The 19,974-nt window shown below is 38.7% G+C and overlaps 1 protein-coding gene across 1 annotated transcript in view; it reads left to right on the plus strand.

Moving 5' to 3' along the window:
- EFNB2 (ephrin B2) overlaps positions 1-19,974 on the plus strand; it is a 52,330-nt gene that overhangs the window by 19,355 nt on the left and 13,001 nt on the right. Inside the window, exon 2 of the mRNA XM_006115561.4 lies at positions 7,117-7,400. Within this exon, the coding sequence (XP_006115623.1) occupies positions 7,117-7,400 (284 nt within the window). The remainder of the gene's footprint in view (positions 1-7,116; positions 7,401-19,974) is intronic.

The following is a 19,974-nucleotide window of genomic DNA, read 5'->3' on the forward strand; positions in this document are numbered from 1 at the left end:
TGGATCAACCTTTTAGAACTTTTGTTTTGTTTAAATGTGCCTGCCATTGGCAAAATGATATACAAAATACTAATTTTGTCATTGTTTGAAAAAGAATACCACGAATATATAATGGCCATTGTTTTATTTTTTGTTTTTTAAATGAGATATACTTGGCATAATATTCTTTAGTCTGCTGCAATTTGTACTTTTACAAATAACATGGCCACATCTAACATATTAGGCTATTACTATTCATGACGTTACCTTCATGAAACTTTTAAGTGAGTAACTTTATAGTCAGATTGGTAGTTAAACTTCATGAAGTTAAGTAGCTGGGATTCATTAACAGAAGGTTTCCTATTTTACTTTTAAAGAAGTGACTTGATTGTTCACAATATTAGGCTACATCTACACTGCAGGCTTCTTGCGCAAGAACTTTTTGCGAAAGAGATCTTCCGGAAAAACTTTTTGTGCAAGAGTGTGTCCACACTGCCATGTGCTTTTGCACAAGAGAGCGTCCAAACTGCCATGGATGCTCTTGTGCAAGAAAGCTTTGAAAGCCATTCACAGAATGGCCATCAGAGCACCTGTGCTTTTTCCAATAAGGATTTCTTGCTCAAGAAACCCCTTTTGTCTGTCCACACACACCTTTTTGTGCAAGAGCTCTTGTGCAAAAAAGCTTATATCTTGCAGAAAGAGGAATAACTCTTGTGCAAAAAACCCTATCTTCTGACGATCTACTGTACTTTTTCTGGAGCAAAAATGCATTTGTAGTATGGACGCTCCACGAGTTTTTGCGCAAAAATGGTTGGTTTTGCGCAAAAACTCTGTAGTGTAGTCATAGCCTTAGGATTTTTATCATGTTAATTTAAGACTCAGTGTTGATACCAATATATTAGAGCATGGAAATTTGGCACTCTTTACCCAGTTCCATACTTGAGGTTAATAGATACTAGCATGCTTTCTATAATTGTATTCATTTAAACATTATTGGGAAATTTCTAAAGCTGAGAGTATATAGAATTTTCCAGGTTGGGAAAAGCACAGCAGCACGTATTTTTGGTATCCAGATTAATGTTGTCTAAGAATTTGTCTCCCTTGACTATTTATAGTTTCAGAAGTAGTTATGTAGCTGCTTCCCCTGAGGATTGCATTAGAATTGGAGACTTCTTTATTGGTTCAGGGCTGCCAGCATAAGGGACGTTGCTGAGCAAAAAAGCATCCCTATGGCCAGACATACTAGTTGCTAGTATGATCCCTTGGGTCCTTAGGCAGACACTAAGTGCAAATTAGAGCATCCCTGGTACTGCCATCCAATTCTTGGGATTGGGGAGGGTAGGAGGTAGATTAAATTCACCATTGTCCCTCTGTCTCCTCTGATCTTGCACTCCTGGCCTAAAAGTCTCATTCTTGGAAAAGAGGCAGCTGTATGCCAATAAATTTCAATAGAAGCAGGAACTGTTCCCCACTTCGTGTGTGTCTTTGTATCTATTTACCCACTAGTATTTGTACTATTGTATCTCTTCAGTATATTAACAGAAATAATTGATTTAACCTGATTAAATTCACCACCAATGGAAACCTGCACTGAAAGCAGGCAACTGGCTGGTAACATAGCATTTGGGACTATGGAATCTGCATTTAGGCTTTAATCCGTATTCTGTGTTTCTTTGCTCTAGAAGTTGCCCCAACTGTTTCAGATGTAATTAATGTATCCTTGCTGTGAGACTTAAAGTCCAGAGTGTAATCTTTAGTGTAACACATGCCACTGGCACCACTGTTCTGGCATCGTTCGTGGGATTCAGAAGACTTTTTGATCCTCCGTATTAGTTACACTTCTATTTGACATAATCTTTTAATTAGTTGAAGGCACCTTCTTGTGCACACCTTTCAAAGCATTTCCAAGGTACTTGGATGGATTTTGGATGTGTGAATGTCCAATACTGCAGTCATCCTGCTGTTATCTTGTTTGGCGTCAAACAATGAATTTTTTGTTAGGACTGTAGGATGAGAGCAACTTAGTGACTTTATTATGCAGCCCTTCACACATTTCAACAGGGAGGTGTTTGGCTTACTACATTTAACATTTGTAAACAGTAGATGCAGTGATATAAATATTACAAGCTATATTACAAGCTGCTGAAGTTTTGTTAACTTACACTTTGGCTGAATGTAATCCTCCATTTACAGAAGTAAAGGATTAGGTCAAGATTTTTAAAAAATGAGATCCTAGAATTCTTCTCCTAATTCCATATGTAAGCACCCCAAATAACTGGCCTTACTCAGCACTTTTGAAAATCAGTTTATTTGTTTAGGAGCCAAAGTGAAAAAAAATAAGGGGCTGTCTCTGCCTCGATCCCACTTCAGCAGCCCTTGGTGTGTAAGCCCCCGCCTCACTTCAGCAGCCCTTGGTTGGAACATGGCCTCTGAAGCTCAGAGAGATTAGAGGGTCTCAGAATCGAGGCTGCAGCCGAAGTGTAAACATTTACACTAATATTTTTAATCCAGTAACATGAGCCCCAGGATCCCGAGTCAGTTGATGGGGGTTCTGAGTCTCGAAGGCTCGGGGAGTTTTTGTAGTCTCGCTTTTGTAGCAGTTCTCAAACTGTGAATTGCAACCCCAGAGTGGGTTGTGAATCCATTTTTAATGGGGTCACCAGAGCCAGCATTAGAATTGTTGATATCCGTGTCTGAAGTTAAAGCCTGAATTCTGCCCCACCCGGGATGACAAGCCTTGGGTTTGGACCTTCTTTCTCCCCATCTGGGGCAGACAAGCTCAAGTGTCAGTCCTTCCCTCCTCTCTCATCTACCAGGGTCATGTAGTCATTTTGCTGTCAGAAGGGGACTGTGATGCAATGAAGTTTGAGAACCTTTGCCCTAGAAGCCTAAGTTTAGTCTCATATTTTGGGGGATATTTCAGCCTTACTCTTACGTCACTTCATAATAACTGTTCCCAGTTATGTAGAGCCGTTCCCGGTATGATGGCATTGAAATGAATCCGTGAAGCTCTTGATCTTTACAGTCTCCACCCTTTTTTATAAGTTACTATCACAAGGAAAGTAAATTGCAACAACTCTGCTCATGGAAAGGTCACAGCGAAAGCCACAAACTGTGGAGAAGGTTTCAACGCAATCAGGCTCCTAGCACAACCTTTTCATTTTCAGGCCCACTTTTTTGCCTCCTCTACCTCATCAGTATTAAATGTTAGAAGTCTGAAAATTGGAGTGGAAGTAGCTTTGTCAGGTTCAATTTTCAGAATATGCCGAGTTCAGACACAGCCAGAATATTCTCTCTGCTGTAATGTCTAAGCAGGTCATCAGTTAAAGCTCTCGTAAAACGTATGTAAACTGTAAAATGGGGCTGGTGTGTCCTTTGCACTTTACCTTCCAATTCCTGGCTTTTAGATAGCTTTTAAAACTCTTTAACCTTTTATGTCCTGTTCCATTTTTCTGTTCTTTTGGATGTATTTATTTCATCGAAACAAACAAACAAGCAATCAAGAGCAATAGAAAGCAGATTTCCAACTATGTGTCTGTTTTTAATTGAAAACTGGCCTGTCAGACTACCTTTGGGCCCTCCCCTATGTGTTTGGGGCCAAGGTATACTCCAAACTTCCATTCACTTCACTCATCCCTACTGACCCAGTGCCTCCAAAATTTGGGATCATCTTCAAAGGGTCCTCTTTGTTGTTTTCAGAAAGGCTTCTAAATTTTATCAGCAAGATTTATGGTAATCAGGCATATGTTCTAAACCAATTAATGCAACATTGACATCATTGTGATATGCAAATGTAAACTGGGTTCTTAAAATAAAGGGTTCAGTTCTGCAAACAGCTTCTATGAATTGTAGTGAGTATTTCAATTATCTGCAATGGAAATACATGAGTAAATGCTTGCAGGTCTGGTACCAAACAGCAGCTAGTTTTTGTTCTGGCACCTTGGGGTGAGAGAGGGGAGGCGGTAGGGTTGCCAGGTGTCCAGTATTCACCCGGATAGTCTGGTATTTTCATCTCCTGCACGGTAAATAAATTCAAGAGAATACCGGACACCTGAAATGTCCGGTATTTTCTGAATTTTTCCCCGGCCAGGAGGCGAAAATGCCGGGCACCTGGCAATCCTACAAACATTCAGCGCCCGGCCTCCCTCCTCTCCCCCCCAACCCCCCCAGCTCCCTGACCCCAGCCCCCATGCTTACCTGGTTCCCCAAGGCTGCCGGCACAAAATGGCTGCCGGCTAAAAGACCTAGGGGAAGCAATGCTTTCCCTGGGTCTTAGTGCTCATCTGCTCCCCAGTTCCTATCCCTGCACTCACTCTTAAAGGGGACATGCTGTTTTAATGCTGTTTTATTTTATTTTATTTTTTTTGGCTTAGTAAGTCCTTGAAGTCCCTTTTTTTCCCCCTCCCAGCTCAACAACTTTGGTCTCCCCCTCCCTTTTTTTTCCCTTCAACAGATTTTTTTCACCGTGTTTTTTTTTGGGGGGGGGGGTGTTCGGTATATTTGTTTCAACCATCTGGCAACCCTAGGAGGAGGAGGAGAGGAGAAGAGCACATGTAATGTTCAGTCTGCCCCAAGATTGTATGTGTATTGGAGAGAGGTAGAGTAAGTTCTGTCCTAGCCCAACCCTCTTTATGCTCCTTGTGAAGGATTGGCCATTCCCTGCTAGTACCCCTATAGATGCTGCCCTCTCCAAAGGTGACCGGGATGAAAAAGCAAGTGTGGAGCTTCTCCGTTCTGGCCATCTCTGCCATGGAGAGAGTATATATTGCATTCCTCCTACCTGTTCTGAGCTCTTGGAGGCTGTACGTTACAGCATCACGCTGGCCCTAAGGTAGGCCTGACTCCAGTAGGCCTAGCTATGCCCAATATTAGCAACACTGAAATTAACTAGCACAAGAGAGGGACCCAATGAATTACAGCAACATGCACTCTTCTTGCCATAACAGTCTTGGTTTTTTTAATGCATTTGTAAGTACAATTGCCTTTCTCTTACTATGTGCTGCTTTACAACAAATATAATTCTTTCAAAATCTTTGTGAGTGAGACAGTTTTATTCAGTAATACAAATCATAAATCCTAAACTCACAAGCAGTTTACAGACCTGGAAGTTGGGGCGCCTCATTGCTGTCTTTGAGTTAGCAACTTCTGATCTATTATTAATGCTTTAACTCTGGTGGACTCCTTTAGGATGGGGGTACTGTAAACTTACAGCTTTGTTCTTTGTCTCTAATGTTTTAATGAGCCTGCAGTATGAAGGCCTACGAATGAACTGGGTTTACTAAGTGTGTTGTTTAGTTTTAGCACTTGAAAAAGGATGATCATTAGGAAGCCATTGTTTCAGTTTTTCAGAGCAATTTTCCATTAAGGAAGATCTTTGCGGCAATATGGCTGGTAGGCAGGAGAAAAAGGGAAGAGAGAGGCTTTCAGCTGTAGGCATTAGGGGATATTGTATCAGTAGTTTCAGCTGTAAAGACTTGCTTTGAGGCATTCATTGGAACAAATACGTCTTAAGAAAAAACATGAACAGAAAAATGCAGTAGCTTTTGTCTTTGCGAGAATAGGGCTCTTCGTTTTGTGGCTGAATCAATATTTCAATTAATTATTTTTAGTTTTCCTTTATGGGTTTGTAAAACATTTCTGTTAAGGCACAATTTAAAATATGTCCTGTTGTTTGATCGATGAGTGACTAATTATGATAAGTAACTCAACATGTTCTTGATAAAGCTTGCCTGTTAATTAACTTCAACAGCAAACATATAATAGCAGGACGAAAACAAAATGCTTGCACACTTGTGATTTCCGAAAAATTATGAAATCTGTGTCAGCAAGTTTTTAAAGGGAATGCTTGAGAAATAGAGTACCTTTGGATTGCAATACGAGACATAAAACCCTGGGGAAGTTACAAAGACCATAACCATGTTCTCAAGATTGGGCAGCAAAAAGGTGAAGATGATATCATTATAGTGAAGCTGGTCACATTATTATACATTGGCAGTAAGAGGTAAGCTCTTTGGAGCAAAGAATGTCTTTTTGCTCTGTTTGTACAGCATCTTGCACATGGAGTCAAAATGGGTAACCAGGTTAGTCTGCATTTGCAAAAACACCAAGAAGTCCTGTAGTACTTTAGGGTTTGTCTACACTGCCACCCTAGTTGGAACTAGGGTGGCTAATGTAGTCATTTGAACTTGCAAATGAAGCCCGGGATTAAAATATCCCGGGCTTTATTTGCATGTTCCTGGGTGCCGCCATTTTTAAATTCCCTGTAGTTCGAACTACCTGCCCGCGGCTACACGCGGCAGTTTAAAGTTAATCCAAACTAAGTCCTTAGTTTGGATTAACTGTTACTCCTCGTGGAATGAGGTTTAACAGTTAATCTGAACTAAGGATTTAGTTCGGATTAACTTTAAACTGCCGCGTGTAGCCGCGGGCAGGTAGTTCGAACTACGGGGGATTTAAAAATGGCGGCACCTGGGAACATGCAAATAAAGCCCGGGATATTTTAATCCCGGGCTTCATTTGCAAGTTCAAATGACTACATTAGCCACTCTAGTTCCAACTAGGGTGGCAGTATAGACATACCCCTTAGAATCTAACAGAAGTTGTTATTGGTGTCCTAGTCCATGTCTGGGTCCCCTCTAAGTGCTATACTGTACAAATAATAGGTAGTGATATGCTAGTACATTCTAGATCATACTCTGCCCTGGCACCGAAGGTGCAACAAATTCCTCACTTCTTTGTCTCCCGTACAGGAACCAAGCAAAAATAAGTTCAAAGTAGTGTGAAAACTAGAGATAATAGCGATCTAAAACAGGGAGGAGAAACAATGCATGATCCTGCCCTTCTGGCACTGGCTGATGGAGTTGAGTTCAAGGAAGCTTTGATAATTCTTGTGCTTGAGTGGGACACAAAGTCTTTTGAAGTCCCCAAAAGTGGGACAGTGCTTATAAGACATTCTCTTGCTCAAATTTTGTTGCTTTTGAATTGTCAGGCACGAACTATCAACAGCTGCTTTGTTCAGTTGTATCATGTATGGCTTGGAAACTATATTCTTCCTGTCCACCCATTTTACATGCCATTTGTATGCATTAGTCTTTTATCAAATGTCTCACATTTCCCCTTTTCTCCTGGTTCTTTTAGATTCCTTCCTGGACAAGGACTGGTACTATATCCACAAATAGGAGACAAACTGGATATTATATGCCCAAAGGTGGACTCTAAAACTGTTGGCCAGTATGAGTATTATAAGGTCTACATGGTAGATAAGGACCAAGCAGATAGCTGTACTATTAAAATGGAAAACACGCCTCTACTCAACTGTGCTAAGCCAGATCAAGATGTTAAATTTACCATCAAGTTTCAAGAGTTCAGCCCTAATCTCTGGGGTCTGGAATTTCAGAGGAACAAAGATTATTACATAATTTGTAAGTACATGTCGACATTTGTTTATTCTTTTTCTTTTTTATATATGTATATTGTATACACATGAGAAGAAGTTGACTAGGTTTGTATTTATTTTCTTTGAAAAATTTTTCTGGGCAGCTTGTTTTTAACAACATCCCTGCTGCATTTGTAGAGCCTCTCTCTCTTTTTCCAGCTTGTTTTCAGTCACTATAGATTGTACAATTATGCCTGTAAGGAGCATCTCATAATAGCTTTGGGTACTTATTAAGCTACAGCAGATAGCTATGTCTCTGTTCATATGGTAACTTGCAATTTGAAGAGTCCCTTAGAAGTCAGTGGGGCTTTTTGCAAGATTATATTCTACCTATTCTGAGTAAAAGTATCCAAATCTAGCCTCAGTCAAATCTTATTAAAGATTAGGACCTAGATCCTCAGTGAATGTAAAATGGCAATTGACTTCAGAGGTGCTATGCTAAATTTACACCAGCTAAGAATACAGCCCTCTGATGTAATGGTCAATGTGTCTCATTCATAGCCTTATGGGCATTCCATCTTTCACTGGAGAGCTGAGCAGAGATCATCTACTGGTAGGAGTTGGGTAAACTCTAGAAAGTCAATTTCCTGCAGTTACAGATAGTTTGGTCATTGGCAGATATTGGTTCTTTCCATTTTTTCTTTTTTCTTTGGAAACTGAGCCCCTGAAAAAAAGCTGAGAATGCTTTTGATATTTTTTCTTTTGTAATGAACATAGATTGTTTAAAAACACACACACAAAATGTGAAATTGAGTGTTAAAGGAAAACAAATTGTAAAAATAATGTGAAGACCTACTTCCCTATTACATAGTATTCATATGCACTGCTTTTGGTAATTTCACTATATGTAAAATGTGTAGTAAATCACTCAGTTCAAGAGGTTCTCCAGAAAACTTAAATTTAAAGAGACTCAAAGTCAGAAACAGCTGCCCAGAGATATGCTATAGCCAGTAAAGAGCACAGCAATTTCCAGCTCTGTAAAGCTAGTTCCCTAATATAGCTCTGTCAGAAGTAGGCTCTGGTAATCAAGATATTTGCTGCCAGATATGTAAATGATATAATGCATATTTATCATCTATGCAAATTAGGACATGCAGTCATTTGCATAAAATCCAGATTTTTTTTTTTTATATATATATATATATTCAGTTTAACAGATGTCAGTTCCCCTGGAAGAATGCATCGAGTTATCTGTTGCAAGAGAGACACAAATATTTTGTTGTAACATTTCCCATTCTGTGTGGTTTTTGCATTCCATTTTTGACAGTATGTTCCCATCTGATTAAGAATGCTGATGAATCATGGGAATCATCATGTTGGGAGGGAAGTTTATGAGAATTGACTGTGGCTTGATCCAAAGAATTTAAAGGTTCCAAAGAATAGTATCCCAACCATGATGATGATGGCACTGCTAATAGTGAAGTGACCAGAGAAACACCATTGTACTGTATGCCATAAGGGAAAGCTGAGGTTAAGGTAATGTTTTCCCATGTCACGTAAACATTTTGATGATGGAAATATAAGAGAGATCTTCATACCCCAAATCCCCCCAAAAGTGTGACTATAGACTTGTCCACACGATGTTTTAGTCTGCACCAAAGAGGTGTAAATACTGATGCACCCTAGTATGTCAGGGCCAGTGAAGGCCTTGCTAATAACACAAAAAAATCTCTAGTATGGGTTAATGTAATGCTGTTTGAAATTTGACTACATTTGTGTGCACTAGGAAATTTCTAGTGCATGCTGTTAGGATCCATACAGGTCAGTTAGTTTGCAACACACTAGTGCACACTGGTTTGAACTAAAGTACCATGTAGACAAGTCTTGTATAAAGGTAGGGAAATAGTTTTTCTCCATTAAGTAATTACATGTAAAAAATGATTTCACTAACAAAAATATACTTTAAAATGCATTAGAAAAGAAAGCATATTGAAAGCTAGCCATTCTCGCATTCAGTTGTACATTAGTCTGCAATGAATCCATTGCATTGCTGTGGGACTGTTGGTAAAGTGATGTACTACTATTCAGTGTAAGTAAGAGCATCAGAATCTGATTTGAAGAGTTAATGCTGCTAATGGCAGTATTGGAAAGATGATGTTGCATACTATTGTGAAAATGAATAAACTGCAATGGAATAATGTTTTTACTTTTCTGGAGCTTGCTATCATCAGTTTTTGATTCCTTGGAAATTACAGTATAATCTCAGAGTTATAAGCACCAGAGTTATCAACTGACCAGTCAACACACCTCAGTTGAAACTAGAAGTACGTAGTCAGCAGGAGAGAAAGAGAGAGAGAAGCAAATACAGTACATTATTGTGTTAAACATAAACTGCTAAGAAAAGGGAAAGCTGTATTTTTCTTTTGCATAGTAAAGTTTCAAAGTTTCTTCTGTATAGTAAAGTTTCAACGTTGTATTAAATCAATGTTGAGTTGTAAAATTTTGAAAGAACAACCATAATGTTTTGTTCAGAGATATGAACATTTCAGAGTTACTAACAACCTCCATTCCCAAAGTGTTTCAAACTCTGAGGTTCTGCTGTAATTGATCTATTTATGCTTTTGCTGTATTATCTGATTTCTTTCCAGTAGAGCTGGATGAGGTCAAATGTAGTTGAGATCTGAGATGCATTCACATAAGATTACCCTAAAATATACAGCTATTTAACGAGCATAACATAACTCCCTAAGGAAATCTATAATTAAATGCATGAAACTAAATCATGCCTCCAGTGTAAGCATACATGGGAAGGACAAAGATAGGTAGAAAACTGTACAGATTTCAGCCTGTGGAGTTTCTGGTAAACCATCTCATCCATTCATTCCACTAAACCACTGTGTGGGCAGGAGGTATGACTCTCTATCCCTTGTATTTCATAATAAGCTCTGTGATACTCAGATATCCACAAAAGCCTGGGTCTTCATGCAGAGGCCCAGAACCTCTCTGGAAGGAATAACCTTCCCTAAGAGGAAAGGAAGATTTTTTTAAGGTGGATCAAGATTACATAAAATAAAATGTAAAATCATTGTAGTTATGGAAGTTGTTATGATTTTAGATGGATTGATGCCTAAACCTGGGGAAGTCCTGGCCCCATTGAAGTCAATGACAAAAATCTCACTGACTCCAGGAGAACTGTGATTTTTATACAGTAACTTTACTCTTCGTTTAGCCCCAGAAAGTGCAGAGCCACAAATGCACTAATTTGGCTTGGAGGGGATTCCATGGAGTTGAAGGAAGAGACAATGTTATTTTTGCTCAAATCACCACCACCTATATAGTAGAATTGTGGCAAGCAGAGCACATTTTCTGTGTACCTCCTCCATTCTGTGGCATAAAGCAAAGGGAGTGATCTGGTCCAAAGTCTTCAAGAAGCTGAATATGAAGCACTAAACAGCCATGTTCAATGTAATCATTGCATTTTAGAAATTTGAAAAATAAGTTTTATTCCTCAAGAGAGAATGCTTGGACCCAAGAGGTGGCTACAGAATGCCCCTAGGAAAAGTTCCACTGAATCCGATCGTCTGACTCTGACCTCTTTAGCTCAGCTTTCCATTAGATGATCATTTGCTTTGACAGTAGCAAAATGGAATATGCAGTTTTTCTTAAGCGTTTTTTGTCAGCTTCTTCAAGTGACCCATTTATGTAATTGGCCGCTGGCTTAAATTGTAAAAAAAATCGTGACTCCCTCACTGATCTAAAAGGTTGGACTGGCTAGTAGTACTAACACTCAGAGAATTCTTTTAATAGCAGGGTGTTTTTTAAGAGCTAAAACATTTATTCTGGATCTTAAGCATTAAGTGGATTTTTAATAAAACTTTTATACCATCAGTTTGTCATACTATTACAATTAAAAGGCAGTAACTGTCATTAAATGACTCTACAGATTGCGCCCTGAAATATGGCCTGCTTGGAAGGAGTAAATCTTTTAGAGTGACCGATCAGATTTACAAGAACATTTGATTTTTTTTTCCTGACAAAACATTTTTTAATCTTCTGCTAGTCTGAAGAATCCAATGCCTTTTACACAGTGTTCTTAGTTTGCAGTACTTGGAACCTGCCAAACAGCTCACAAGAGCATTTTCAGCTACCCAAAAGCAACCAGTGCAAAGGTGCCGTCATTAAAATGTTTTGAGATTAAAAGGCACAAAGCTGTAAAAAAAAAAAAAAAAAAAAAAAAAAAACCCTACGGAGTGGTGGTTCTCTATCTTTGTGACACAATCAGCCCAGAGCTGTGACCCATGTGACATCCTCAGAGCCATAAAGGTAGTAGTGGATGCAGCCCACCAAGGTAAATAGGTTGAGAACTACTGCTATAGACTTTCACTCCTTTTCCCATTACACAAAAGCAATTGTAATTTTACTGCAGAGCGTACATTTGTAGCGCTCTAATGTAATTTGTATTGTTTCCAGGAGGGAAAGCCCATGGTTTAAAAGCCACCTTGACTCTGGCTATACATGTACATTCTCTCTTCCTTCCTTGTCCTATTTCTCCTCTTCCTCAGACAATTAAATGAATTACCTCCAACTCTTCTTAGTGTAAAATGATATCTAAAGGTCAGCCTTTGAGTTTGTTGAGAATGTTTTAAGGGATATATCAGCAACACCACTTAAGTCTTGTTAAATTAAATATAAATACAATTCATACAAATAATATTATTGGAGAGAGAAAAAAACCCAGTGTCTGTACAGTTTCAAATTCCTAACAGAGTCTAAGACCTGCTGGACTAATGGAGTCATGGTCCAGTGGGATTTTTGTTCCAGACCACACAAGGTTTGTAAGAGAATAAGACTATTTTAGATTGATGGTCTTTGTTCATATTCAGTGCCATTACCTACTGACAGTTTATCTCATTTAAAACTAGACAGAGGTACTACAGCAGGAAATCTGTAAGTACCACTTCTCTGTTCCCAAGGGCAGCAAATGAAAGAACAAGATTGCTCTGATTGTTAATAGGATGGGAGCCGGTGAGGAAAAAAATTATATGCAAAGTGGATATATAAGCAGACAGGAAATGAAGAATGATTGCTTAGAAGGGAAGAAAGAATTATTTAAGAATTGCTCAAAATGAAAATGCTTTTAATATTTCACAGGATACAGTTTAGTATTTTCAACCACTATTTATTTATAGCATTTTTTTTTAGTTCACTTAGCTTTATGAATGATTTAACAATGCTGGAGATGTAGTGTACGCACAGAGGAAAACAATTTCCTTGCTAAGGAGCCTTTATTTATTCATCGTGTAGATCAGCGTTAAGGGAGAATTGAAATGCTTTTAAAAATAACTTAGGACCAGATCCTGCCAAGACTTATGTACATGATTATCTTTAGGCTCATGAGCCATTCTCCTGATTTCGGTCAGATTGCTCAAGTATAAAATCAAGCATAGGTGCAAGTCTTTGAAGGATCAGGGCCTTAGAGCCTATTCTTGTGCTGCTGGATATGAGTACCTATCACTAAAATCAATGAGACTTAACTTGTATCGCAAGTTTAAAGAGTAGGTCCCTTAATTAAGATCCAATATATTTATTAACCTAAAACAAGAAATACACTTACATTCATTTATTCTGTGTGGGACCAGTGGTCATTTATATTGTGCTATTACATAATATTGTGCATTACATATTTCATAGGATCTATTTCTAATGAATAGTACAGGAGTCCTGAGAATTGCATAGGCATCTATTGAAGTTTTTATATATCCAAACAATAAAATAAATTATATATAATATTCAAAAAAATCATTTTCCTCCTTACCCAAGTCCTGCCCAGCCTGGGATCAGAAATGCATTTTCCCCAGATATGGTTTCTTTGGATAATTTTTTATCTGAGAACTGCACTAGACAAACTACATCATATAGTAGCTGGGTGAAATTTGAGGTGACATTTTTTTGTAAAATTCCATCTCTAGTTTTAGTCAACATTGGAAATTTTGATGAAAAAATTATCAACGTTTTGATTTCTGATCAGCTCTTCTGTAAACTACGACCACACCTTAGTTGCTATTTTCAGTCCAAATACTAATGTAAGACAAGTTGGATTTGGCTTTAGGTAGTCTATAACAGTGGTTCTTTGCAGTGGTTAAGTTCCTTGGTCACAGTGTTCATGGAAATTACACAGGAATCTTTGTAGCAAAACCTATTTTAAAAACTTGGTTAGAGCTCTAACTTCTGATAGCATTATCTGTTTTTGATGCACTAGTTAATGACACCATAAGCAATTAAAGTGCAGGAAAATATTCATCTTTATTATGCTTATGATGTTTTAACTGTTGCAGAGACCATACAGAGCTCTGAACTCAGGTCCTGGCATGCAAGTCGAAAAGGAATTAAAAACACCCCCCTAGAGACTTAAGTTGTACCGAAAGCCCTGGTGTGAACAGCACTATATCTGTGGAAGATGCTCTTCCATCAACATAGCTACTGCCACACATTGGGGATGGTTTAATTACGATGGTGGGAGAACTCTCTCCTGTTGGCATAGAGCGGCTACACGGGATGTCTTACCACAGTGCAGCTGTAGTGATACAGCTGTGCCACATTGCAAAGTCTATAGCGTAAACATAGTCTGTAGCCTAAGTAAAAGTGGGTCTGATCTCCACAGTTCCTGCTGAAGTTAATGGGAATAACAGACACTCCGCACCTTTGAAGATCAGGCTAGTTTGATTTAAGTACTGCACCCAAGTTTGAAAACTTGGGCCCTGATCTCTGGGATTATCATTTATAGTTCTAGATACAGACACATACATACAATAATCACAACAGCATTTAACTTCTGATTAGCTTTGCAAAAAGTGCATTCAATAGTATCATAATTGATCTGAATACTCAGGTGCCAAGCTGTGTGTTGCTGAAGGATAGTTAGATGATGTAAATAGCTTTTTGTGTTTTGCAATAAAGCGGGCTTTTGTTGTGCTGGATGTAAAAGCAGGAGATGAAGGTATTCTTTTATTGAAGCAAACATGTGGAAAATTGCTCTAGATTGTTATAGTATAGAGCGTCTCCCCTGAAAGGAATGAGGTTCATCTGTAGGGCAAACTCTGACTGTGGCACTTTATTGGGGTTACTGCTGGACTCTACGCGGTCAAAGCAAATAACGTCATGTCCATCTAAACTATTATAAGCATGAGAGTGGCACATTTTCTCATCTGTAGTGTTATATTCTAAACTGTCACTAGGCATTAACTCAGTCACTGGTGAAGTCCTACCACCTAGAGATGAACTCTGCCTCAAAATGATGTTTTCCACTTCACTGCCACTCGTATAGCAATTACTGGGTCATTAATATCATTGCATGCAATTAGTGACAGTAGAATGAGCAGGAGTGGGCTTTTTATTTTGTTTTTAATATAAACATTTTACTATAACCTTTTCTCATCAAGGGCTTCAACTCATAAAAAACAGAGAATTTAAAGGCAGATGCAGATTTCTAAAGGAAGCTATTGAGTTTCTGTGCTACAGAAAGTATTTTCCTGAATAATATTGAAACGCAGGGTCTTGTTTCTAGCCAGGCTATTTGTCATTAGGGACAATCAGTGTAACCCGAATGCTAACTAATTCTATTAGTTCTGTTCAGCTGAACTGTTAAGCAAAGCACATTGTGGCAGTAGGGAGGTTTCTTTCTACCCATGTGAGGCTTTTGCCAGCGGCTGTTTTACAAACTCTGTAAAATATCTGTTCCTGTCTGGTGATGTTAGCAATCCAGTAATCCGCTTTGGAAAAAGTTATAAAGTGAATATATTTTAATTAGCAGGCTTGCTATATAGTTATATTCACCACTCACATACACATCATTTCTTTATGTAAACTATAGGCACCTGTTTGTGATAGTGATCCTGCTCTGCAAGTCTATGTCAAAAATACATTTCCTAAAATATTTTTCATGAGAACCATTTAACAGAACTAATGTTGGAAAAAATGTAACTCTAATGAAAGATCTTAGAAGTAAAATATTTTTAGCAAGAAAGCCTTGACGGTTGTTTTCTGTAATTGGCTCTGAACCTTTACAACTCTAAGACACTTGAAAACAGTGAAACAATCATATGGTTTGATGGCAAGGAAGAAGTAGTGATTATGGAGGGCACAAGCTAATTACTCCATATCACCCCATGCATTGGTCCAATCTCCATTAATAGGAAGGGGAGCAATTTAGGCCTGATCCTGCTTCAGATGTAGTCAGTGGCGGTTTTGCTGTTAATTTAAATGTGACCAAGGTCATCCATTACTGACATCACTGTTTGTTGAACTTCATGGGAAAGAACACATATTTTGGCTTGAGCATGGGTAGGTACTTGTAGCCTTACCATTCTCGATTGCATTGCAATGGACAATGACAGGCAGAGCCTGTGTTTTACAAAGACAAATGTGGCCCCTGAGACGACTGCCCGTTAAATCAAGATGTAGTTCTGGATCACATGGGATAATTATGGCAGAATTTTCTGTTTACCACACTTTACCCATGGAATCCACTCATCTGGAGATAAAAATGCTGCTGCCTTTCTCCTCAAAACTGACAGGTTTGGAAGCAAATAAATGTAGAGCTAACAAATGGCATTGGAACCTTGCTAAACGCCCTTTCCTTCCCTTAAAAGGAAAGACTTAAGTTTAATAGTAGTAATAATTAATAATAAAGGACCCAAGTCTGCCACCCTTGCTCAGGTTATATAATACTATATCCCATTGGAATAAGTGGCATTATTCACCTACTTAAGGCACTACTGAATGTGAATAAAGGTGTCAAAATTAGCCTAATGATTTATTCCCCAGCTGGCAGGTAGACACACGTATGCTATTTTGACTAAGTGGGGCTGCTCACATGTTTAAAATTATGAGTGGGGTGTGTATTTCCAGTGTCAGGGCCTAATTTTGGGACCTTTTATGGATACAGTATGGAAGCTGATTCTTTTCTAAAGAAGCCACAATTCAGTATATTTTTTAAAATGTGTTTTAATAGCAAAATTTTATTCCCCCTGCAAAATTTCTTTTAGCCCACCAGGCGGAGTACATGATGACTTACTCATTCTTCGGTTAACAGATCTGAATGAGTTTCTCTAGCTATTCCAGACTCATGAAGATCTGGCATTGCTGCTGGATGAAAAAGGCAAATATAATTCATTTAATTAAAACTCCCTTTATATCTCTGCAGCTGCCTAGTCCATCACCCCGGCTGTTCTAGAAACAACCTTTTTGAGTTGTGCTTTTTTGGAATGTGGTTCTTGGTGTTCTTAAACTGGTCTCGTAAATGTAGATAATTTATGGGAAAGAATTATTTATTTGGTGTTTTACTGAGAAAGTCTTTGAAAAGACTAAAAGTAGATGAAAGCAGCTAGAGCATATATACAAGATTCTGTAGCAAAGGAATGCTCTTTTATTTTAAAAAATGTACATAGTGATCTTGTGAGCTCATATTCAATCAGGTATACCATTGTAATTAGTGGGGATGTTAATGGGTATCCAGTTAACTGGTTACTCTTTAAGCATCGCCCTTAACGGGGATGCTTACCAGGTAACGGTTAACTGGAAGCCAGGGAGCAGTCCCCCGCCCTCGGCCTGCTGTGAACGGAGGGCTGCTCCAGCTCTACTGGACCCTGGTGCAGGGCTGACAGCTCCCAGCCTACCTGTGCTAGGAACTGGGAGCTCCTCAAAGGGCTGGAACAGCCCACCCACCCCGTTTAATAAGTTAACTGGTTAAACTTAACATTTAACTGGTTAACTAATTAAACAGGATTTTACGTCCCTAGTAGTCAGAATAACTTTTTATTACTGTTGAAGCTACTGCTGGATTTATGTTTTATTGCTGCTCTTAGGTTTTTCTGTTTCTTTTTCCGTTTTCAAGAGGAGCATAGGACGAAAGCTGATAATAAATGTATGTTGATTTTATTTGACTCTTAATTGTAAGAAATTTCAAAGGCCTAGATAGTGACTTAAGGTTCAATTCTGAGCAAGAGATGGTACATAGAGCTCACTACCTCAGGGGTATGCCTTGGGAGGCATTGTGCCTCATTAGACCCTTCTGAGTCTCAATTCCTTCCCTGCTTTGCCTTTACTGTGGCCTACACCAGCAGCAAATTACAGTAACTTCTGCCTCTGCAATGATGTAGTTGTGCTGGTTCGCATAGTAGAGGCTCCACTTGCTTCCCCGCCCAACTTCTCAAAGGGAAGAAGTAGTCAGTCAGCAGCAAGCACTTGCTCATCTCTGCATGCCCAGACGCAAGGTCTGAGCCGGAGGCGTGGGCATGTTGGGAATGGGTGTGATTTTACTTCCCGCTGTGGGGGTGTGTAATCCATGTCACAATCCAACCTTGGATTACATTGGTTGCAAATTTGTGTTAGGCTAAGGGACATGTCATGAATGTTGCCTATTTTCTCACTGAGAAAGCAGACAAGTATTTTTAACTGACAGAATCAAAGGTAATTGTGACAGATGTGAAGCTCAAGACTTTGTTGTAGTAACATTTTCCTTGAAGAAATGGTGATGGCATTTTTAATTTTGTACTGTGTATCTTTAAAAATGAGTGAGCCTTGATTTTTGTGACTTTGCCTTCATTTCTAATCTCTTTGTGAATGAAAAGCTATATACAGGCACAAATCCAGAAGCTTAATTTTCCATCTGATTAGAGCAAAGTCACCAACCTCATAGGTTGAAAACAGCCAAGATCCATGGAGCAGCTTAGCCTCCTGGGAGGCCGAGTAATAACAATCAAATGAAGACATATTAAAATGTAATATTACTTCCTCTCCATGGGGACTGTATAAAAATCATAGCCAGGAACTATTCTTGTCTGCTGATTTCTGTTTCACTCACTGATTCTCTGCCTCTGCATTTACAGCTAATGCATTTCACACAATAAACAGGGATTGTGAAGTTTTAAAAGCAAATAAATATGAAAGATCAAACACTGATTTATGACTTCCAGTGTCTTTTTATGTATTTTAAACCACAGAAGGCAGCACTAGAACTGTATGCTTTGGTCTGAATAATAATAATCACCTCCCATGGCAAATCAGACGGGGATATACTGAGAATGTATTTTACAGTGACTGAAATAGACACATTCATTTCCCAAAAGCAAGAATTAGTCAAGTCTCTTTAACTGCCACATCTTAAAAATCCAGTGACACAAATCTGCAAATCAGCTTCACTTTGAGCCCAACCTTGCATTCCTTGCCCTCTGACAACTCTTATGAAATTCAAGTAATGTGACACAGGTCTCTAGTATAGTGATCAAACATCAATTTCAGTTTATTGTTGAAAACATGTTATCCTTAAACTTTGGATAGGAACAGGTGGGATTCCTAAAGATTCTAAGCATTTTTTGTTTGTTTGTTTAAAACTTGGCTATAGGCTCTTGCTGACTGACTGCTTCATTCTGCTTCTGTCTTTGGTCAACAGAAGTTTTACCGTAGACTTCAGTGGAATATGTTTGGACTTCAGAAGCTCAGGATGCACCTGCAGCAACTAAAAACTAAAAACAACCCACTTTGCAAGCAGTAAAAGTAGGACTAATTCCCCATGTACGTGTTGTCTTAGGACAGTGTGTGTTTGTGGGAGTGACAGAGACACACACAGTGTGTGAGTGTGACAGAGATTTGCATTGCCAAGCTCCCTCTATGCTTAGTATCATTCTTGCTTATTTTCAGTTTACTAAAAGATGCTGATGATATAATGGAACTATGGCCCAATCCTGAAAACACACTTGGGAGCAACTTTGTTTAAGTATGTCAGTGTTTGCAGGGTTATATAGTTTTTCTGATGATGTCAATGTGATCAGGTAGACCACCCTGAGAATGCCACATTGAGCACAGATTGCAAGAAAATGGGCAGACAATCTCACCGAACTCAGTGACTGGGCGACAAAATGGCAAATGAAGTTTAATGTGGATAAATGTAAAGTAATGCACATGGGAAAAATAACCCCAGCTATACATATAATATGATGGAAGCTAATATAGTTACAACTAATCAGGAAAGAGATCTTGGAGTCATCGTGGATAGTTCTCTGAAGACATCCACGTAGTGTGCAGTGGCAGTCAAAAAAGCAACAGGATGTTAGGAATCAAAAAGGGATAGAGAATAAAGATGGAGACTATCTTATTGCCTTATATAAATCCATGTACGCCCACATCTTGAATACTGCATACAGATGTGGTCTCCTCATCTCAAAAAAGACATAATGGCTTTAGAAAAGATTCAGAGAAGGGCAACTAAAATGATTAGGGGTTTGGAACGGGTCCCATATGAGGAGAGATTAAAGAGACTGGGACTTTTCATCTTGGAAAAGAGGAGAGTAAGGGGGGATATGATAGAGGAATATAAAATCATGAGGGGTGGAGAAAGTGAATAAGTAAAAGTTATTTACTTATTCCCATAATATAAGAACTAGGGTCCACCAAATGAAACTAATGGGCAGCAGGTTTAAAACAAATAAAAGGAAGTTCTTCTTCACACAGCGCATAGTCAGTCTGTGGAACTCCTTGTCTGAGGAGGTTGTGAAGGCTAGGATTATAACAAAGTTTAAAAGAGAACTAGATAATTTCATGGAGGTTAAGTCCATAAATGGCTA

This window comes from Pelodiscus sinensis, chromosome 1 (genome assembly GCF_049634645.1).
Source record: "Pelodiscus sinensis isolate JC-2024 chromosome 1, ASM4963464v1, whole genome shotgun sequence".
Taxonomy (NCBI): Eukaryota; Metazoa; Chordata; order Testudines; family Trionychidae; genus Pelodiscus; species Pelodiscus sinensis.